At 36.5% G+C, this 20,205-nt stretch overlaps 1 protein-coding gene across 3 annotated transcripts in view; it reads right to left on the bottom strand.

Annotated features, from left to right (window-relative positions):
* LOC131060528 (MAP3K epsilon protein kinase 1) overlaps positions 1-18,719 on the bottom strand; it is a 138,521-nt gene extending 119,802 nt beyond the window's left edge. For all 3 annotated transcript variants that reach the window (XM_057993774.2, XM_057993775.2, XM_057993776.2), the window contains exon 1: positions 18,349-18,719. In XM_057993774.2, coding sequence (XP_057849757.2) covers positions 18,349-18,408 — 60 coding nt within the window. In that variant the 5' untranslated portion in view covers positions 18,409-18,719. The remainder of the gene's footprint in view (positions 1-18,348) is intronic.
* Positions 18,720-20,205: the final 1,486 nt, after the last annotated feature.

Here is a 20,205-nt window from a genome sequence, read left to right as displayed (position 1 = left end):
CTTGCAGATTCTTGGTGGGTTTTTCGAGACCTCAACTGGGTCGTTGTCATATTTTTCTGGATGCATCATTTTTCGTGCCTCGATTTTTGAGCCGTCAGATGTGCATTCTGTTTTCAGATTCTTGGTGGGTTTTTCGAGAGCTTTTCTAGGTTGGTCTCAAATTTTTCTGGGTGCCTCGTTTTCCGCACCTCGAATTTAGTGCCAGCAAATTTGCCTTGGAATTTAAAAACAGTTCACAATTTCTGCTATTTCTGTGGACGTTGGGATTTTTGCTGTTTTTTTGGTCATTATTTATGCTGTATTAAGTTTGCAGAAATTTTTTAATTTCTAGGTTTCTTCCAAACCTCGAAATCCGTGCCTTGGAATTCGTGCCAGAATTCTCCTCCAAGGTTTTAGAATTTTTGTGCAGCTGCTTCTATTCTGATTTTTGAATCAGATTCTTCTGTCTCATGCTTTCACTAGGTTGACCTCGTTCAACCTCCATTTTCGTGATGGCATCTTTGACCAACATCATGTTGGAACACAGACAAAAGTTCAACAGCTGCCACAACACCTGGAAACAGTGCATGTTCATGATATCTGAATATCGTTGCCTTGATCAGATTGATTTAGGCCAAACCTCATCTTACAAGTCCCAGGGTTTTCACGATTTTTTCCTGAAAAATTGTTTGTGGGTTTTCTGATTTTTCTCCACAAAAAAATCATGGGAGTGTTTTGCTTGATTTTTCCTCAAAAATCAGGGAGTGTTGTTTTACCACGTGATGTTTGCTATTTTGCCGCGTGAGGTTTGTTGTTTTACCACGTGATGTCTGGTATTTTACCACATGATGTTGTCTGGTGTTTTCCTGCATGATGTCTAATGTTTTACCGCGTGATGTTTGGTGTCTTACGACGTGGTGTTTTGGTTCTTGCCATGCAAAGTTTCAGGGTTTTGTTCGATTTTTTTCCACAAAAATCGTTTCAAAGGTTTTTACCATTTTTTTCCACAAAAATGATGATTTGTATCTTCAGCTTTAGAGGGTTTGCCGATTTTTCCTCAAAATCATGGTTTCAGGTTTCAGTTTGGTTACCCAACATCAGGTTGGATGGATTTTGGTATTCTTGGTCATTAACACTTTTCAGATCCAGAGAGGGTCTCCACTGTAGTAGTGTTCTTTTCATTTGTGATCAAAAGACCTGCAGTGTCTTCTGTAGGGTAGTTAGTAGATAGAATGAACATTAAGGGAGGGTATTAGAATATTTAATTATATTTTAGTCACCTATATTTAGTTCCTTGTTCAATGGTCATTTAGCTTTTTAGTTAATTAGCTTTTAAGCTTTATTTAGCATTTAGCTTTTTCTTTTTAGTCAATTAGCTTTTAAGCTTTATTTAGCGTTTAGCTTTTTAGTAGTTCACTTTAAACGACTTGTTCTTAATTTAGAACGTCGTCTTGTAATCTCTATATATACGTTTGTATGTTGTTGAATAGAGAATCCGATTATTGAATCATTTATTCAATTTATTTTTCAATTACAAGGGGGTCAATCTCGTTATATAGAGTTTGAAAGATGTAACCAACAATTAAACATGTTGTACTTGTCCAAGATTCTAAATACTAATAATAGCTAACAAATTGCAAATCACTAACTCACTATGGTGACTTTATTACAAAAGTTAAGCCTTATATTTTAAGTACCAGAGAAACGGGAATCACCCAAAACCGCCGAGTTTGGGTGATTCCCGAGTAGAGTGAGGGTCGTCGAGTCTACTGGGCTCGGACTCGGACTTGGACGAGTTTGGCCCCAAAAATCGCCCAAAATCGTCATATTCTAAACTCGACAAGTTTGGGAGTCAAGACTCGCCAAACTTAGCTGGTGTAAGGCAACTTAAAGACACAATTAAAAACATGTTTTAAAATGTTTTTAACTTTTTTTTTTTGTTTATATTTTGCTTTGCCCCTAAAAGTGAACTTCATTTCATTCATTTGGCAAAATAGGAGGAGAAAAGTGAGTTGTGAGGAGAAACAATAGAAAAATAACACCTGACGCCTTTATCAAATAATAAGTCTTTTGGCCTCGCGGGGTGCTGCCCCTCGACTCCGCCCTGTATCGCGACAGGGAGCGCTGCCCCTTGACCACAACTTGGGGACACTACCCCCAAACCCCCGTCATAAAATTAGGGGGGAAATTGCACCGATAAAAGTAGGGAAATTTTAACCTCCGAGTCTGATTAGGCTCCATATAACAACATATACTTTCATTTGGTGCATCAAGAGTTGGAAAGGAAGAGTTTGCATCTCATTTGATCATATGATGACATGGATTTTTTATTCCATGAGTTTTGTAATATCGTATACATTTGACAATATTTATATATCTATGTTTGTCATTTCCTTCAGCTACAATTTGCGTTTATGCTTATGTGATTGATGCATACTTCTGTATGTAATCAAATTAGCTTCTATTTGGTGATGTTATTGTGTCTTTAAGGTGTATTTAATAAAGGGTGCATGAAACAAGTTTTAAATCCTTAAAAATCTCTAAATTTATTGAGTTTTTCACTTTGTTGAGTCCAGCCGAGTTTCGACTCCGAGTCCCGAGTTTCGACTCCGAGTCCCGAGTCTCGAGTCAAGTAGGCCTCGCCGAGTTGGGCCTGAGTCCCGAGTCTCGTTTCTTTGATTTTAACACGAATAACTAGGACTTTGATATAAATTTTGAAAGGTACATATTAAACCTCCATGGCCAATAGAGGTGAAGGAAAGTTTTCTAACAACAAGCATTCTAAGCCTTTACTCTAATTGAGAAATCAAATGGGCAATGAACTCCAAATTCTATGAGAACAATGCTAATCATATTGATAAAGGAACACTTTCAAATCATTTGTCATGAATTCAAAGCTACTTAATTGTAATGTCCCCACTTTAAAATAGGATTTAATAATAAAATTAAAATACAAAAGAATAAAATTAAAATTAAAATACAGAATAAAATTAAATATTATTAGAATTTAATTAAGTTAATGAATGGTCAAAAAGGCATAAATGAAAAATTGCGACTCCCTCAAACATGAGATATAAAAGGGAGAAGAAGAAAGAATGGAGCATGTGAATCAAGGAAAAATCGATGGAAGAAGGAAGGAATGGGAAGTAAATAAGGAAGCGACTCTTCCAAAAGAGGGCAGAAATTATAAAATGTTGTCTCTTTCAAATGGTGTAAAATGATGACGGGTTGTGACTCTTTTGAAAGGGTGGTAATTATGAAATGTTGTGACTCTTTCAAAGGGCATGATCACAGAAGGTTGTGACTCTTTCAATGGGCATAAATGATGAAGGGTTGTGACTCTTTCAAAGGGTGATGACTGTGAAAGGTTGTAACCATTACAAATGATAGAGATGATGAAGAGGTGTGACCCTCCCTCACATTGGAAGCTATAAGGGGAGAAGATTTCATTGGATGAGTACAGGAAGCATAGCACGAGTTCTCATTAAGCAATCAGATCAGACTTGAACAGTGATACTCTAATCTCTTGTGGGCAAAATATAAAGTGATTCAAATAGGGGACATTACAATGGTATCAGAGCATGATTCTGCCAACCTGAGGGACATTACAAGTGGTATTTGGTGGTTATAAATAAGAAACTATTGGAGATCATTTTACCATGGATTCAATTGATTATCATTCCGATTAAAAGGAAAATCTGAGCAAACTTGGTGAGCAAAATCAAAGGCGAATTGTAGCAGATCAAAGAGCAGAATTAATGACGATTAGTAGACAAGCTCAGATCAGACTTAAGGAGCCTTTGTGAGCAGATTTTTTAAAGTTTTAATAAGCAAATTATTTCAGACTTTCTGAGCAGATTTAGCAGACCTTACAAGTATAGAACATCAAAGTTCATAAGCAAATTCTGAAGCAATTTGTTGCAGATATTTTCCAGATTTATGGGCAGACATTTTCCAGATTAGTGCGCAGATTTAAGCAGATTTGTGAGCAGATCGTATCAGTCCCCCTTGAGCTGAAACTTTGAAGAACATTGAGAAGATTTTGAAGGTATTTTGTTGCAAATCTTAAGGGTGAATATGCACAGACCAATGTTGCATGGATGAAGGTATGACAGTCCAAAAAGAGATATTAATGACTTTCTAAGCCAAGAGGAGAACAAAAGAGGGAAAAGGGTTTTGAGAATTAATCCTACATGGAAGGGTAATGAGAAGTGACAGTCCCATGATTGAGATCAGAAGCAAGTTAGATTACCCCAAGGGATGGAACTGTTCATAGTTGTGCGTTCCTGCCTCTTGTGGGCCAATTAATAAATTGATTACCCCACGGGATGGAACTGGTCATAGTTGGACGTTCTTGTCTCTTGTGGGCCAAATGATGAATTGATTACCCCAAGGGATGGAACTGGTCATAATTGGATGTTCCTGCCTCTTGTGGACCAAGTGGTGAACTGATTACCCCAAGGGATGGAACTGGTCATAGTTGGGCGTTCTCGCCTCTTGTGGGCCATGTAATGAATTGATTACCCCAAGGGATGGAATTGATCATTATTGGACATTCCTGCCTCTTGTGGGCCCAGTGATGAATTGTTTACCCCAAGGGATGGGATTGGTCATAGTTGGACATTCCTGCCTCTTGTGGGCCAAGTGATGAATTGATTACCCCAAGGGATGGAATTGGTCATAGTTGGACATTCTTGCCTCTTGTGGGCCAAGTGATGAATTGATTACCCAAGGGATGGAATTGGTCATAGTTGGACATTCTTGCCTCGTGGGCCAAATGTTGAATTGATTACCCCAAGGGATGGAACTGGTCATAGTTGGACGTTCCTGCCTCTTGTGGACCAAGTAATGAATTGATTACCCTAGGGGATGGAACTAATCATAGTTGGACGTTCCTGCCTCTTGTGGGCCAAGTGACGAATTGATTACCCCAAGGGATGGAACTAGTCATAGTTGGACATTCCTGCCGCTTGTGGGATGAGACGCACTCTTGGGCTTAGTTGGGTTGGGCAGTTTATTGGCACCCTTACGAGTTCCTACTGAACTAAGCAATGATTGGTTATAGGTTAATTAGCTAGTCATAAAGTATATTGTAATCTGCCTAGTCACTATGTCCACAAATATTCATAAGTATGCTCTGTGTTTTCATGTGTATGCTTCCTGTTTGGTTCATACCTGATGTATTTCCAGCAAGTCTACTCTATGTGTGTCTTTCTAATGTATGCCTTATGTCTTGAATATGCTTCGCATTATGTTTGATGTGTTTTCAGCAAGTTATTACATGTGTGTTTCCAAAGCCATTTCATATTGGGAATCATTTGAACACTCCATGATCATTGCTTGAGGACAAGCAATCTTGGGCAGCCAAACTGTAATGTCCCCACTTTGAAATAAGATTTGATAATAAAATTAAAATACAAAAGAATAAAAATTAAAATTAAATTTAAAAATATCAAAATTTAATAATAAAATTAAAATACAAAAGAATTAAAATTAAAAATATAAAAGAATAAAATTAAATATGATTAAAATTTAATTAAGTTAATGAATGGTCAAAAGGCATGAAATGAAAAGTTGTAACTCCCTCAAACATGAGATATAAAAGGGAGAAGACAACCTCATTTGTGGGGGAAGAGAAGAAGAAAGAATGGAGCATGTGAATCAAGGGAGAATCAATGGAAGAAGGAAGGAATGGGAAGTAAATAAGGAGGTGACTCTTCCAAAGGAGGGCAGAAATTATGAAACGTTGTGACTCTTTCAAAGGGTATAAATTTATAAAATGATGAAGGGTTGTGACTCTTTCGAAAGAATGGTAATTCTGAAAGGTTCTGACTCTTTCAAAGGGCATAATTACAGAAGGTTGTGACTCATTCAACAGGCATAAATGATGAAGGGTTGTGACTCATTCGAAGGGTTGTGATCGTGAAAGGTTGTGACCATTACAAAGGGCAGACATGATAAAGAGGTGTGACCCTCCCTCACATTGGAAGATATAAGGGGAGAAGATTTCAATGGATGAGGACAGGAAGCATAGCAGGAGTTCTCATTAAGCAATCAGAACAGACTTGAACTGTGATACTCTAATCTCTTAGAGGGCAAAATATAAAGTGATTCAAATAGGGGACATTACATTAATGCAAACAAACCAAAGCATGCAAGGGAATTCACTTCTTATGCAAAGGTAACGCACTAATAGTTCAAATATTGATAATTTTCACAACTAAATGTGCTTGTAACATGTTACATGAGGAGTTTGTATTTGCAATCTAATTGTCAATTGATGGGCAATTCAAATCTTTTAGGCCTTCCCAACCTCAATGGCATGTAACAAGTTATCTATAAACAAAGATTTAATCTGCAAACTGGCTGTGACAAAAAATTCAAATCTTTTGCAACCTCTGTAATGTCCCTTATTGGATTTGCCCTAAAACAACAATTCCAACTTAAGATGAGCATTGCAATATATTTTTTAATATAATTTTATCAACACTAAATACATTTCATTATTAATATTCAACATAATTCTACGAATAATTCAAAAGATAGAACTTGTGTTGAATTTCTCCTTTGGAGTGTCTTGTTGAAGATCAATAATACTAAGATCATTAAATCATGGCTTCATTAATATTAGGATCTATACATCATAGCATATTCCTCATAGCAAATCATATTGTGATCTTTGAAATATTTACAGATAACAATATTAAGGTGGGCCATCCTCAATATTGCCAAGAGCATGTAAAGGGGGCCATCCTCCTTGCCAAGAGCACGTAAAGGGGGCCATCCTCCTTGTCAAGAGCATGTAAGGTTGGTTGTCCATTGCATCTCTGGGTGGCATACTTGATAAGAGCATGAGAGCGGGGGCATCCGTCCTATTTGCAAGACACTTCCTCAGATCCAAGATCGATTGCTCAAGGAGTTTTCTAGTGTATTGTCAATTGTTTGATTTCTCTTAATTGTCATTTCATGAAGGATTGACAAGTGGATGCTTAAATGATGCTTGAATTGTTCATGTTGGAATGATGGATGTGTGTATGTTTGATAAATTATGATTGGAATGATTTCTCCTTTATACTTCATTGGTGAAAGGGTCACCGCCCTTCATCAAACTTGAGTCACTGCCCCCCAATGTTGCCTTTTGAGAATAATAAATTATTTTCCAAATCAATCTCTCTTGCATGTCCTCCTAAATTTAAACCATCTTCCCTTTATACCTTCCAATGTGAGGGAGAAGTTCCACCTCTTCATCATATCTGCCCTTTGCAAGAGACACAACCTTTCACAATTACCTCCCCTTGAAAGAGTACAACCTTTCATAATTTTTGCTCTTTGAAATAGTCACTTCCTTATTTTCTTCTCGTTCCTTTCTATTAATCCTTCCTTAATTCAAATGCTCCATTGTTTCTTCCTTTTATACCTTTAATCCCTAAGTAGTCAGGTCCAGGTCTACTCCAGGTCTGGGTCTACATTCGGTACGAAGATTGGTTCGCTAGTCAGAAATTTCATAAGCTTTTTTTTCCTATGAATTTTTAGTGAATTTTTTTATTTATTTATAAATTCACTTAAAAGTTTTTTAATAAACTTAATGATTATTATATATATTATTATAATATATAATATATTATATTATATTATATTATATTATATTATATGATATAATATAAAATAATATAATATATATTATGTTATATAATAATATTGTATATTAATATATATATACAATATTATTATATAATATTATATAGGCCTGTTAAGGGCCCTTCAAGGGTTGATCCTACTTTGCTGCAAAGAAACAAGGTGGTGTGGGAAAGGCCTAGTTAAGGTTGGGTGAAAATAAATTTCGATTGAGCATCTAAAGGTAATCTTGGAGTGTCGGGGGCGGGTGTTGTCGCAAGGAATAAATATGGAGTAATCCTAGCTGTGAAGTTAGCTAGTAGAATTGGTGTATCCAAAATTCATCTTGAAGGTGATTCACATTATTGTGAGTGCCTTAGCATTTGGGGAAGTGCAAAATTGGAAGATTAACAAATATATAAGTCTAATATTACATCTTATTCAACAATTTCACAATTTCAAATTTTCCCACAAATCCTAGGGAGGGTAACAAGTTGGCTGACAGAGCCTCAAATTTGGGATGTGGATTAGATAGCAATGATAAGATTGAATAGTTGGAGTTCTATGAAGGTGTGTTATGTCCCATTGATGGAGGGGAAGGCACGATGGTGGTTCCCTCTGCAGAGAGTACATAGAGGCGAGGTATCACATATTTTCAATTAGTTGATGAATGGATTTGCAAAGACTAAATTGGCTGACAACTTTGCCATGGGTCGGCTTGAGGTAATGGAGAGAAGGCGGGTGGGAGCAGAAAGAAAATATGGTCTCTTCACCACCGGCATTTTCAAAATCATTACTAGGCGTTCGGGTTTATAGCAAAGAGATTTTTGGCTCTACTAAGAAAGTAAACTCAAAGAAGAGAGAGCAGCTAATGTGACAAGAAGATATTGGATAAACCGTTTGAGATGGAAGTGAACTTTTCTCTTGGAGTTGCAAGTCTACAAGGTGCTTTCAAGGGTTTGATAATAGAAGAAAGAATGAGGCACATCTTCAAAATTGAGGATCCAACATTTTTGGCTATGGTGGATATGTTGCTGAGGGAGAAATATATAAAATCTGCTTTCAAATACTGCACTAATGTGGATGTGGCATCCATTTTTTTGGCATGGTGTCTGGAACTTGGATCCAAAGAGGATGTTAAGTGGGAATGAGGGAGTGTGTGAAAGAAAAATGGAAGGATGGCCTCAACTCTTCCTTAGCAATGACTCGACCTGGTGATGGTTTTGTGGCAGACGGGGGCGAATGGGTTTATGCAACCAACTTTGAGCCGCCATTGAGACCATTCCTAGTTTGGGGAGCAGATGATGATAGAGAAGCAAGGAGGGCAGAGGCACATCACAAAGTATTTTAAGGATCAAGAGGCAAGAATACAAGATCAAGAAGAAGAGGTGACAAAAAAGAAAGGCAAAAACAAGCCATACTTCAAAAAAGAAGATTATTGGCTCAACAGGAGCACGTATGAAGGGGAGTTCTTCAAATCAGTGATAAATAATGTTAATAGCTATAGATGTTTGACTCTATTATATGACCATTTTTTAATCGGGTCTTTTTGTATAAGGATGTTAGTAGGGTTGTTTGAAGGTGGAAATAGGGATTCTAATTGTAGGAGGTTGGAGAATAGATAGATAGGTTGGATGAATAGGGCATATGTTGTGGAAAGAACTGTTTTCTTTGGTTATGTAACTTCTAATTTCAAATTAATATAAACTATAACTTTTACCAATCAAAAAAATATATATATAATATAATATATATTAACTAATTATTATATATATTATATAATATAATTATATATATAACTATATTATATCATATATATAGATATATAGTTTTTGCACTATCAAACACAAACCCCTTTTTAAACTTTTGTCGAACTAGTGAACCAAGTTCTCGAACTCGAACCGATGCTCGAACCGGAACCAGCAACTTAGTAATTATCCTTCAATAGTCATAACTCTTAATTTCATGCCTTTTGACCATTCATTAAACTTAATTAAATTTTAATTATCTTATATTTATTTCTATTTTTTAATATTTTAATTTATTATTAGTTATTATTAAATCCCGTTTCAATAGCAGGACATTACAACCTCATGCCTAGAACAAGATATATATGCAAAGTGCTCAATATTTGAAATCTAACCAAGAGTTCATATCTTTAAGGTGTTCCTTACTTGGTGTGCTTGTACAAGGTATATTTATAAATAACTTGTATTTGAAATCTAAATAACTAGAAGTTTTGAGTTTTCATAACCTCATGTAACAAGCTATCTACATAAAATGTTCGAATTCGCAATCCATCCAATTGAAATTTTAGGTCTTTGTTGTTCCTTAGACCTAATGTGCTTGTAATGAATTAGTTATATAAGTGTCTCAATCTAACCTTATAAGCCAGTACCAAGGGTTCTCTAAATAAGTGCTTGCCCCATTTTTTACTTGACCAAATTTTCAACTTTTCCTTGATTCCCAAACTTGCAAGCATAACCACGTATTATTGAGTTCCTCTGTCCTGATAACCTATTTGAGTTTGTTGTCCTTCGTCACAAATGCCTTAAACAACTTCAAGCATCAAATTGCCTATCAAACTCTAATCGCTAATTTTCACAAAATGTCAGCATCAAATGCTTATCGCACCATATTATTGTAATTGCTCATCTCGAAGAATGTTATGCTTTAATCAAGTTTGTGTAAGTTAATTGCATCGAACTTTGAATTTGTGCACCACTTTGAAGGAGAACTGTTCATTCATTCAATCATAATACTAAAGCGACTTGTGTGGTGCAATGATTTATGTAAACAATTAAATCTAGAGATTCATTCAAGCTAGGATAAAATAATTTTACAAGGATGATTGTGTCTCCAGGGCACACAATGTAGTACATTTTTGAAGCATTAGTCCTTACGTTTGGAAGATATTGTGATTTCATTATTTTTCTCAACAAGTTGCGGAAATAATCAATTTAGGAAATTTGAAGATGTTGAAGCAAACGGCTTTATAAAGTCCTTCATGGGGTCAATTTCTACAATGTCGTCAATTTTCAAGAAAAAATTTGCTTCCAATTAAAAGATATTAAACTAACTCCTTGCACTTGCTCAATGTCCCAGTAGAAATTTTCAAAGTTCAAAATTCTTCAAAGTTTTTGCATTTCAATGTGTTAGCAAATTAGCTAACCAGCCAAAATGCCAAAATTAACCTTAGGAAGTTGAGTTTAAAAAAGTTTGCATGTTCACCAAAACACCAAAGTCCCAAAGTTGACCTTGAAGTGAAAGTCAGAAAGTTATAAAAATGCTCAAATTCCTTAAATTCTTTTGTATTCAAGTTTTAAAAGTTATAAATAGTTATATTTCAAGTGATTTTAAAATTCCCTAACCTCATAAAATTCCAAAACCTATTATTTTCGAGAATTCTCAATGTTTGGGAACCTCCTATATGCCTAAAGTGTGACGGGAGTTTTGTTTGTCTACATTCATCGTAGTACTACTGTGGATATCATACTATAGCTAGAAATGCTTTGGTCAGCATGTATGCAAAATGGGGAATCACAAACAAGGCACGAGAAATGTTTAACAAAACGCCTCAAATAGAGGTCATCCTATGGAACACCATGATTGTCAAATGTGCACCAATCAATTTTGTTGAAAAGGTTTGAAATTTTCAAGGAAATGCAATTTGCAATTGCACAACCAATCTCCACAACATTTTCAACTATCCTGACCTATGCAAAAATGGGAACCATAGAATAGGCATACATGAGGCACATGAATTGTTTAAAAGACAAAATCCCTCATAGAGATGTGGTCTCACGAATGGCATGGACTACAATGATAGTAAAATATACAAAATAGATTTCTTAAAATGGTTTTAGAAAATTTCAAGCCAAAGTGAACGAGTGCAAAGCCAAATTGCATGCCCTCCACCAACATCCTCATAGCTCGCACCAAGAAAAATAAAGTTATTACAAAATATGTGTGTAATGAATTCATTGAACAAGTAATAGAAATTCCAAACAAATGCAATTAGTAGGCATATAGCCAAACTCCTCAATCTTTACCAGTATCATCCCTCCTCATGGACTAATAGGAGCTTTAGAACACAATATGGCCATCCATCAATGCAATTTAAAGGGCATTTCACATAATGGATTTGTTAAGATGTATTAGGAGCTTTCAAATGTATGTTCTTTGCAAACATAAGAACATACTTTACCAACTTTCTCCTTGTGCCAAATTGGGGATTTTAACCAAATCACAAAATAGGGTAAAATACGAATCTCTCTATTAGTCAATAGATTGTTACAAGTATTCCCACTCCCAATTTAACATATGAGGCCCTAGACAAATGGTGAGAATTTGGTATTGCATATATAGAGTAAGAAGATCAAGATGTTAAAGAGCAACTCCAAGCCTTCAATATAGGTTCAAGAGCAAGCCATTTCATTGAACCTTAGTTCTTCACAAGCAACTACAACGGCTAATAATGTCCTTGTGTTTGATCATAAGAGCAAAGGTGGACAAGCCTTCCTTAAAGCTCTCTTGCCTCATTTGAATCCAAGGAATAGTCTTATGTCTATTGTGTGATCAATTCCTCATTTTTCTTGCAAGACCGAAAGGGGTAATTGCCAATCTTATCATTTATTGTTGTGGGCATAACTATTGAACTTTGTGTCACTCTTTGTTTTGCTCACCATCATTTTAAGTCTATTCTTGAGAAGCCTAGATGACTTTCTTAGGTCTCTCATCTAGGGTTTCCCTCTATTTTTTCTTTTTATTTTTATGTGTACATTTCAGACTTTCAGGTTAAAAGCATACCCCCATTCCACGGGGACGCGTCCCCCCCCCTTTTGAGCGCGTCCCCCCGTCAGGGACGTCTCGGGGACGGGGGGACGGGGACGCGACGTCCCCCGCCATCCTGCCACCGCCACCCAATCACCGCCAGGACGTGGAGACGTCTGGGCGTCTCCGAGGGAGACGCCCAGGCGTCTCCCGTGTCCCCACGCCTAAACAAACAAAAAAAAACAATTTTTTAAAAAACATTTGCCTTTTGGGGGGATTAAGGGGTAGCCCTAATTGGACGTGGGCCCCACCCAACCCCCCAAAACAACACAAAAGCATGTTTTTTTTAGATTTAACTCTCATTTTGGTAATCTGATTTTTTTTTCCAGCAAGCTAAAGAGGAGGAAAAACTTGAAGAAGACTGATTGAAGGGGTGAGAAAAGCTGATTGCAAGTGTGATAGGAGCTAGAAGAAGCAAGAAGAGGAGGAAGAAGAAGATTCTTCTACATTTTGGAGAGATTTTTCAAGCACAAGGTAGGGTTTTTCAACTTTTTCTTGTTTTTTTTTTGTTTTTTTTTTGAATATTTTCTGATTTTCATTGTTCTATGTCATTTTTGGATTTTTTTTCCCTATTCATCTCAAGACTCAAATGAGATTTGATGTTGAATCTTGAGGGCAAAATGATTCATCATTTTGCCCTCAAGATTCAACATCAAATCTCATTTTGAGATGAATAGGAAAAAAATTTAAAAATATATTGTTAAACAGGCTGATTTTATTTTCATTTTGTGAAATGCAGTGTCAATTTCACAATGAGCTCCCAAGGCATGAGTGAAGATGACATGGAAATCCATTCTCATAGTGAGAATGATTCAGAATATGAACCTGAAAATGAGGGGGGTGACCATGGGGCTGATCCTGGAGCCCAATCTAGCTCTAAGGCAAGTGCACCAGCTAGTACAGGTTGCCCTTCAGAGTTGTTGGCACCATATGCTAGGGGTCATTTTGATCCTAAGTCTCCTCTAAAACAGTTTGCTTCACGAATATCTGTACAAGGCACTGCATCACATTCAAGTGGGGGAACAAGGAACTGGAAGTGCAATATTTGTGACACAGAATGGTTCGGTAGCATTACTAAGGTGAATGCACACTTTCTGTTTTGGAGAGGAAAAGGCGTGAAACATTGTAAGTTTTTGGAGGAAGCCAAAAATATACAGTACAGAATTGAGTTTAACAGGATTTGGGGGGTTCCATATGACACAAATATTTCAATGCCTACTACTTTGTCTGCTAGGGCAGCACTTCATACTTCTCATGCTTCGCAGACGGGAGGAATGATGTTTGGATCTCCATCCACTTCCACTTCTACTACCGCCAGGGCTGGGAAACGTAAGTTGCAGACAGCACAGAGCAACCCCATTACTGATATGTTTAATGTGCAGCTGAGAGATGAGATAGAGGAATCCATTGGCAATTTCTTCTTTGCCAATGGCATTCCATTTCATGTTACACGGTCTCCTTATTATAGGAAGATGATGGATATGGTGGCCAAGGGAGGACCATCTTATGTGCCACCAGGGGAGACGAAAATGAGGACCTCGAACTTGGATAAAAGCTATTCCAAGATCAATATTTTGATGGAGAAGATGAAGGCATGTTGGGTGGCATCGAGGTGCAGCATAGTTATGGATGGGTGGACGAACATTAGCCATCGTCCACTCATTAACGTCATGGTCACATGTGCAGAGGGCCCATACTTCCTTAGAGCAGTTGATTGTACAGGGCATCGTAAAGATGCTGATTTCCAGTTTCAGGTCCTCAGGGAGGCTATTGAGGAGGTTGGGCCACAAAATGTGGTCCAAGTAGTGACAGATGCAGCCCATGTGTGTAGAGCAGCAGGGAGACTCGTTGAGGCAGCCTATAGACACATTTGGTGGACCCCATGTTGTGTGCATGCCATGAACAATGCACTCAAGGACATGGGGAAGATAGACTGGATTAGAGGAGTGGTCACCGATGTGAGAGATGTGCAAATGTTTATCTGCAACCACCACACTTCACATGCACTCTTCAAGACCTTCGCGAAGAAGGAGTTCTTGAAACCAGTTGAGACTAGATATGCATCCTATTTCATTCTCTTGGAGAGAATGATTGAGTTGCAATTATGACTAATGAGTGGAATAGGTGGGCTGAGGCCAAGAAAGAGCAAGGGAGAAGGGTGAAGGAGATAGTGAAGAGTGATGTGTTTTGGACTAATGCGAAATACATTGTCTCTATCATTACTCCAGTATTCTAGGTGATCAGATATGGGGATGGGGATGCACCTAACCTTGGAGAGGTGTATGAGTGCATTGACTCTATGCTTGACCAGATGAGGGCTGCTGTGCGAGTGAAGGACCCCTCTTTAGCATTCTACAATGAGCAAATCCAGCCTATCATTCAGCGTAGATGGGACAAGTTGAACACTCCTTTGCATATGGCTGCCTTTGCCTTGAATCCTAAGTGGTACAAGGCTAGACCGGGTAGACTAACACCGATTCAGGATGATGAGGTGAAGGCGGGTTTCTTTAAGTGCATAGAGAAGATGTTTGATTCCAGAGATGCCGGCACAATGCGCACTGAGTGGGGAAGATTTGCCACTCTTAGAGGTTATTCAGATGCGGCAAAGATGGATATAGACAACATGGCACAGGAGGACCCACTTTTATGGTGGAATTGTCATGGCCCGAAATCTTTGACCACCACTCTAGCCATCCGTCTGCTATCCCAGATTTCCAGTTCTTCAGCTACTGAGAGGAACTGGTCTACATATAGCTTCATCCACTCTCTTAAGAGGAACAGACTTACCTCTAAGAGAGCAGAGAAGATTGTGGTTGTACACAGTGCTTTGCGTCTCATTGACCGCAAGACACTTATGTACAAGGAGAGTCCAGCGGCACGATGGGATGTAGAGCCAGAGGAGCCTTCACAGATTGATGAGGATGATCCTACCACTTCAGATGCAGGGCTAGTTGGTGTGAGCTTGAGGGACCTTGATCCTCAGGAGTCCAGCAGTTACAGTGAGGAGGAGTTCGCAGATGATTAGAGGCCTCCATTAGCTACAGTTTGAGTTTTCACTTTTCAGTTTTGTCATTTTGTATTTGACTCGTCTCTTTTGTAATGCTATTGCTACACATATTTGTATTTGGCTACTTAATGTACTCATTGTAATGATGAATCATGTAATCATCTTTATTATTATAGACTTTGCAATGGCATCAGATATTCGTATTTTCGTTTTCCTTTTTCGATATTCATATGATAGAAATGAGAAATCTCCAATTTGACAATTTCATTTGTCAAATTTTATTTACTTTTAGCAATTAGTTACGTATCACTAATCTAAGTAATCTTGGTATTTCCTATAGTTTCATTTGAAATCTAATTCTTATACTGTTATACAGTTATACATCTTTTCAAAACTAGTTTTTCAAGTACTATATGTATATGTATAAGTATATGAGCACCACCACCCCGCTACCCCGCCGCCGCCGTCCCCAAATTTAGACCCTTGGTCCCCCCGTCCCGGAGACGCGTCCCCGATGCCCGTGGAACACTGATTAGCATACCCCAAAAAAATCAAATTAAGATCATATGAGGGAGCTGCCTCTCTCAAACAAGACGAAGATCACTAATCTAATAGTGGTCTCTTCAATTGGTGGGGCGCATTTGTCACTGCCTATTGGGCAAGTCAAATCTGTTCGCAGTGAAATAAGGAGCCCACTTGTCAATTGATCTCAATTTTAATACAATCCCCTCAAGTCATGTTCATAAGTATTTCAATTTCGCTATCTAATCTTGTATCACCTACTTCCTTAAGGCTGATCTCATAACCTTGAATGTATGGTCAGAAAATGGTTAATATTAATTTATTAAGTTCAAATTTGTTATACTTTGAGATCTATCTAGCAAAATTTCAAATCTTTGCGGCTTTCCCAACCTAATGTGACAAATTATTGATACAAGGAGTATGAATTTACAATCTAAGGTTTTCTTACCTTGTAAGCTTGCAACAATTGTTATCAATATAAAGAGCCCAAATTCACCGTCTAAATCTCGTAACACAATCCTTAAAAGGCAATCTCAAAATCTTGTATACAATTTCTTCCAGAAATCATTTCATCATTAGCTTAATTTTGTTCTAAATGCAACATTCCTAAGGGCAAAAGGCCAAGTTCTTTGCAAGGTCAAATCTTGCTCTGAAACATGATAACCCTATGGAAAAACAGGTATTCCTTTTCCTTACAATCACATGCTCAAAGCTTTGACAACAATTCAAAAACCTCACATCCTAAACCATCAATTACAATAAGGCATAAAAACAATTTAACATGAAAATGCTAGCAGAAAAAAAAAAAAAAAAGACAATGATAGAAAATCATCATCTGATAACATATAGCATAGATTTCTCACATATATACTCTATACTCTCATATTCTTCATTGAAAGTTCTATATGCCCCACATAATTATATACTCAATGTAAATGCCTCTAGTCATATTTGTAGTTGAAAATTTTCTAAACAAAATGAAAATTAAAGAAAGAGCATTGAAAGAAAGAAATTTGTGAGTTGTATATATCTCTCACATTGTCATATATTCAAGGTATATAATGTCTCTACTCACATATTTGTCACTAAAAATTTCGAAACCAAAAAGAAAAAAAGAAAGAACATGGATAGAAAGAAATCTGCTGACTGTATATATGCCACATATATACTCAAGGTATATACATCTATATATCGGAACATTTGTTATCGAGAGTTTTCTGAAATGGAAAGGAAAAGAAATTCTATTGAAAGAAAGAAAGTCCACTGATTGTATATATTCTACATAGTTATACGCTCAATGTATGTACATCTAAACCAACATGTTTATCATTAAAAATCTTCACAACAAAGAACGATAACATTGTTCGAATGAAATCCGCTGATTGTATATATGACACAGTCATATACTAAATGTAAATATCTCGATACTTGAATAATTGTCATTGAGAGTTCTCAATATCTGACATAATTATTTACTCAATGAAAATATCGCTATACTCACATATTTGTGAGAGACCTTTTTTCAAAAAAGAAAAGGCATAGATAGAAAGAAATCGGTGGTTTGTAGATTTCCCTCTCACAGTTTTATATTCAATGTATCACATCTTTGTGAGAGATATTTCTTTTTAAAGAAAGAAAAGGCGTAGATAGAAACAAATCGGTGGGTTCTAAATTTCCCTCTCATAGTTGTATATTCAATGTATATATGTCTAGAAACAAATCGGTGGGTTCTAGATTTCTCTCTTATAGTTGTATATTCAATGTATATATGTCTAGAAACAAATCGGTGGGTTCTAGATTTCCCTCTCATAGCTTTATATTCAATGTATATATGTCTATCATATCTATCATTGAGAGTTTTGGAAAGGAAAAGGAATAGAATAAAAACCATATAGAAAGATATCTGCCTGATGTATCAGATGCCATATTTATATACTCAACGCCATATACATCTATATTGGAATATTCGTAATTGAGAGTTTCTGGAATGGAGAAAGGTGAGGAAATAGCATTGGCAATTAAAATCTGGCAATTGCATATATTCAACATCGTTATATACTCAATGTATATACAAATATATTGACATATTTGCCGTTAAGAGTTATTGATACCAAAAAACCATTGGTAGAAAGAAATCCACCGGTTGTATTTATGTCAGTCATATACTCAATGTATATGTATCCGTACTAACATATTTGTCATTGAATGTCTTCGAAATGAAAAAAGGCATTAATGGAAAGAAATCCACAGATTGCTCATGTGCCAGTCACATATACAATCTACATGTATTCATAATCACATATTTGCCATTGAGAATCTTCGAAACGAAGAAAAGAAAACATCGACATAAAAAATCCGTTGATTGTATATATGCCTCGTAATCACAAACTCACATATTTGTCGTTGAGAGTCTTCGATTTGTGAAAATGCGAGGAGGAAGGATGTCTCGACATGTTTGCCCGCGCTGAAACGAGCCCTCATTTCATCATCATCTTAGGGTTTATGCGCGAACTCGACAAAACCCTTGTTTTGCCCTACAATACTGTACACTGAACACTCGCGCATTACAATTTCTTCTTCTTCTTCTTCGCAGGCCTTGAAGAGCTGGTCCTCCTCCTGTGCAGCAGCGCGGTTAAACAGGTCGCTGCTTCTGCACCGATGCTTCCAAGGCGTTTGATTTGGGTCGTGGATGGAACAAGAGAGGGGAGCCATGTACAACTATACAATCTTTTTTTCCTTTGTGCCTTGCGGTGATGAGCTGTATGCCAAGAGGATGAGAGGAAGTCATATATATGTGGGTCCCATTATGGGTAGGATAGCAACATCTTTTGTTTATCTTTCTTTGCTGGTATGGCTCGCATATGCATGGATAAAGAGGATTGGAACCTTGTTTGTAGGAAATAAATTTGGGCCCTTGATTAGGAAGAATCCAAAGCAATTTTTCTTATTATGTTTTGTCATTTGGGGTTATTTACATATATAATTGTTTGTTAGTTCGCAGTGGCCACCCAATATGATGTGTTGAATAAGGGATGTCAATTCTTTGAGATTGCTTGGATTTGTTGCATCACATCATTATTCATCCAAATTTGTTTTTAGTCTACATTGATGTGTATGGATTACTTAAGAGAATGGTTATGGGCATTTTGATTAGTGGATGTATAGTTGCATAATGTAATTTTGGTAATTATTAAAGTATTTGGTAGAAGGTCGTTATTACAATTTATTTTATATAAAGAATCAATAATTACATTGGAAAGTATTTGTGAAAAGTGTCTATTACATTTCTATATTGGTATTCACAAATATGATACTAATTATTTCTAATTTAGGTCTTATGTGCATTTGATTATTGCACAATTAACAAAGTGGTTTGACTCACTAACATTGAGGTAATTTTATATTTCTTTTTACATGTAGCACATCCCCAAGATGCTTGTGGGCAACCCATTTATCTCAAAAACTAGTACAAGTAAAGACAAACAAAAACTAGAAGATATTTTATCAAACATAGAAAAACCTACAAATAATTTATTACCTTATCTAAGGTTTTTCCTTTCATTGATTTTTACCTTATCAATCTCTCTAAGTGTTTTAGCATTGCTAATATTAGGCATGGATTCATTCACCTCTATCTTAAACAATTTGTCTTTATAAATATAATCTATGATGATGATACTTCTTATATGGCATGTGATGGCTACTTAGTTCTTCATGTATATCTCTATTTTATTGATAAATATAGGTGTGTGAGCTTGAATTTCATCCTCATAATGTTACCTGTAATAAAGTTAGTTTCACAAAATACAATGGAAATGCATACAGGAAATCCAAAATCCACCAATGAAACTACATGAAAAACATACTAAAATAAAACATTATTTTACCTTCATGGCTTATGTCTTATTGTGTCCTAACTCCACTATTCCTGGTTGCAGATGGTGTGCTCTCAGACAATGCACTCTTGGCTTCCAAAATGGCATATGAAGAATGGACTGATAACTTGTAGTTTAACTGACACTACGATATGCAAATACTACATGATTATGCTAAAATGATTATACTATGATGCTATATGATAATTGTTATATTGCTATTTGCTTCAAAAACTCACTGATGCATAAGATTTGCTTGCAAAATGCACTTGTAGTCTCTTGAAGTCTAACTTGAAGATTCTTGAAGATTAACTCTCTCAACTGAAGCTCTTGATTTTATAGACTTTGAGAGGATAAGATGATGTGGCTCAAATC

This window comes from Cryptomeria japonica, chromosome 2 (genome assembly GCF_030272615.1).
Source record: "Cryptomeria japonica chromosome 2, Sugi_1.0, whole genome shotgun sequence".
NCBI lineage: Eukaryota > Viridiplantae > Streptophyta > Pinopsida > Cupressales > Cupressaceae > Cryptomeria > Cryptomeria japonica.
This window is presented reverse-complemented; position numbering and strand designations above follow the sequence as displayed.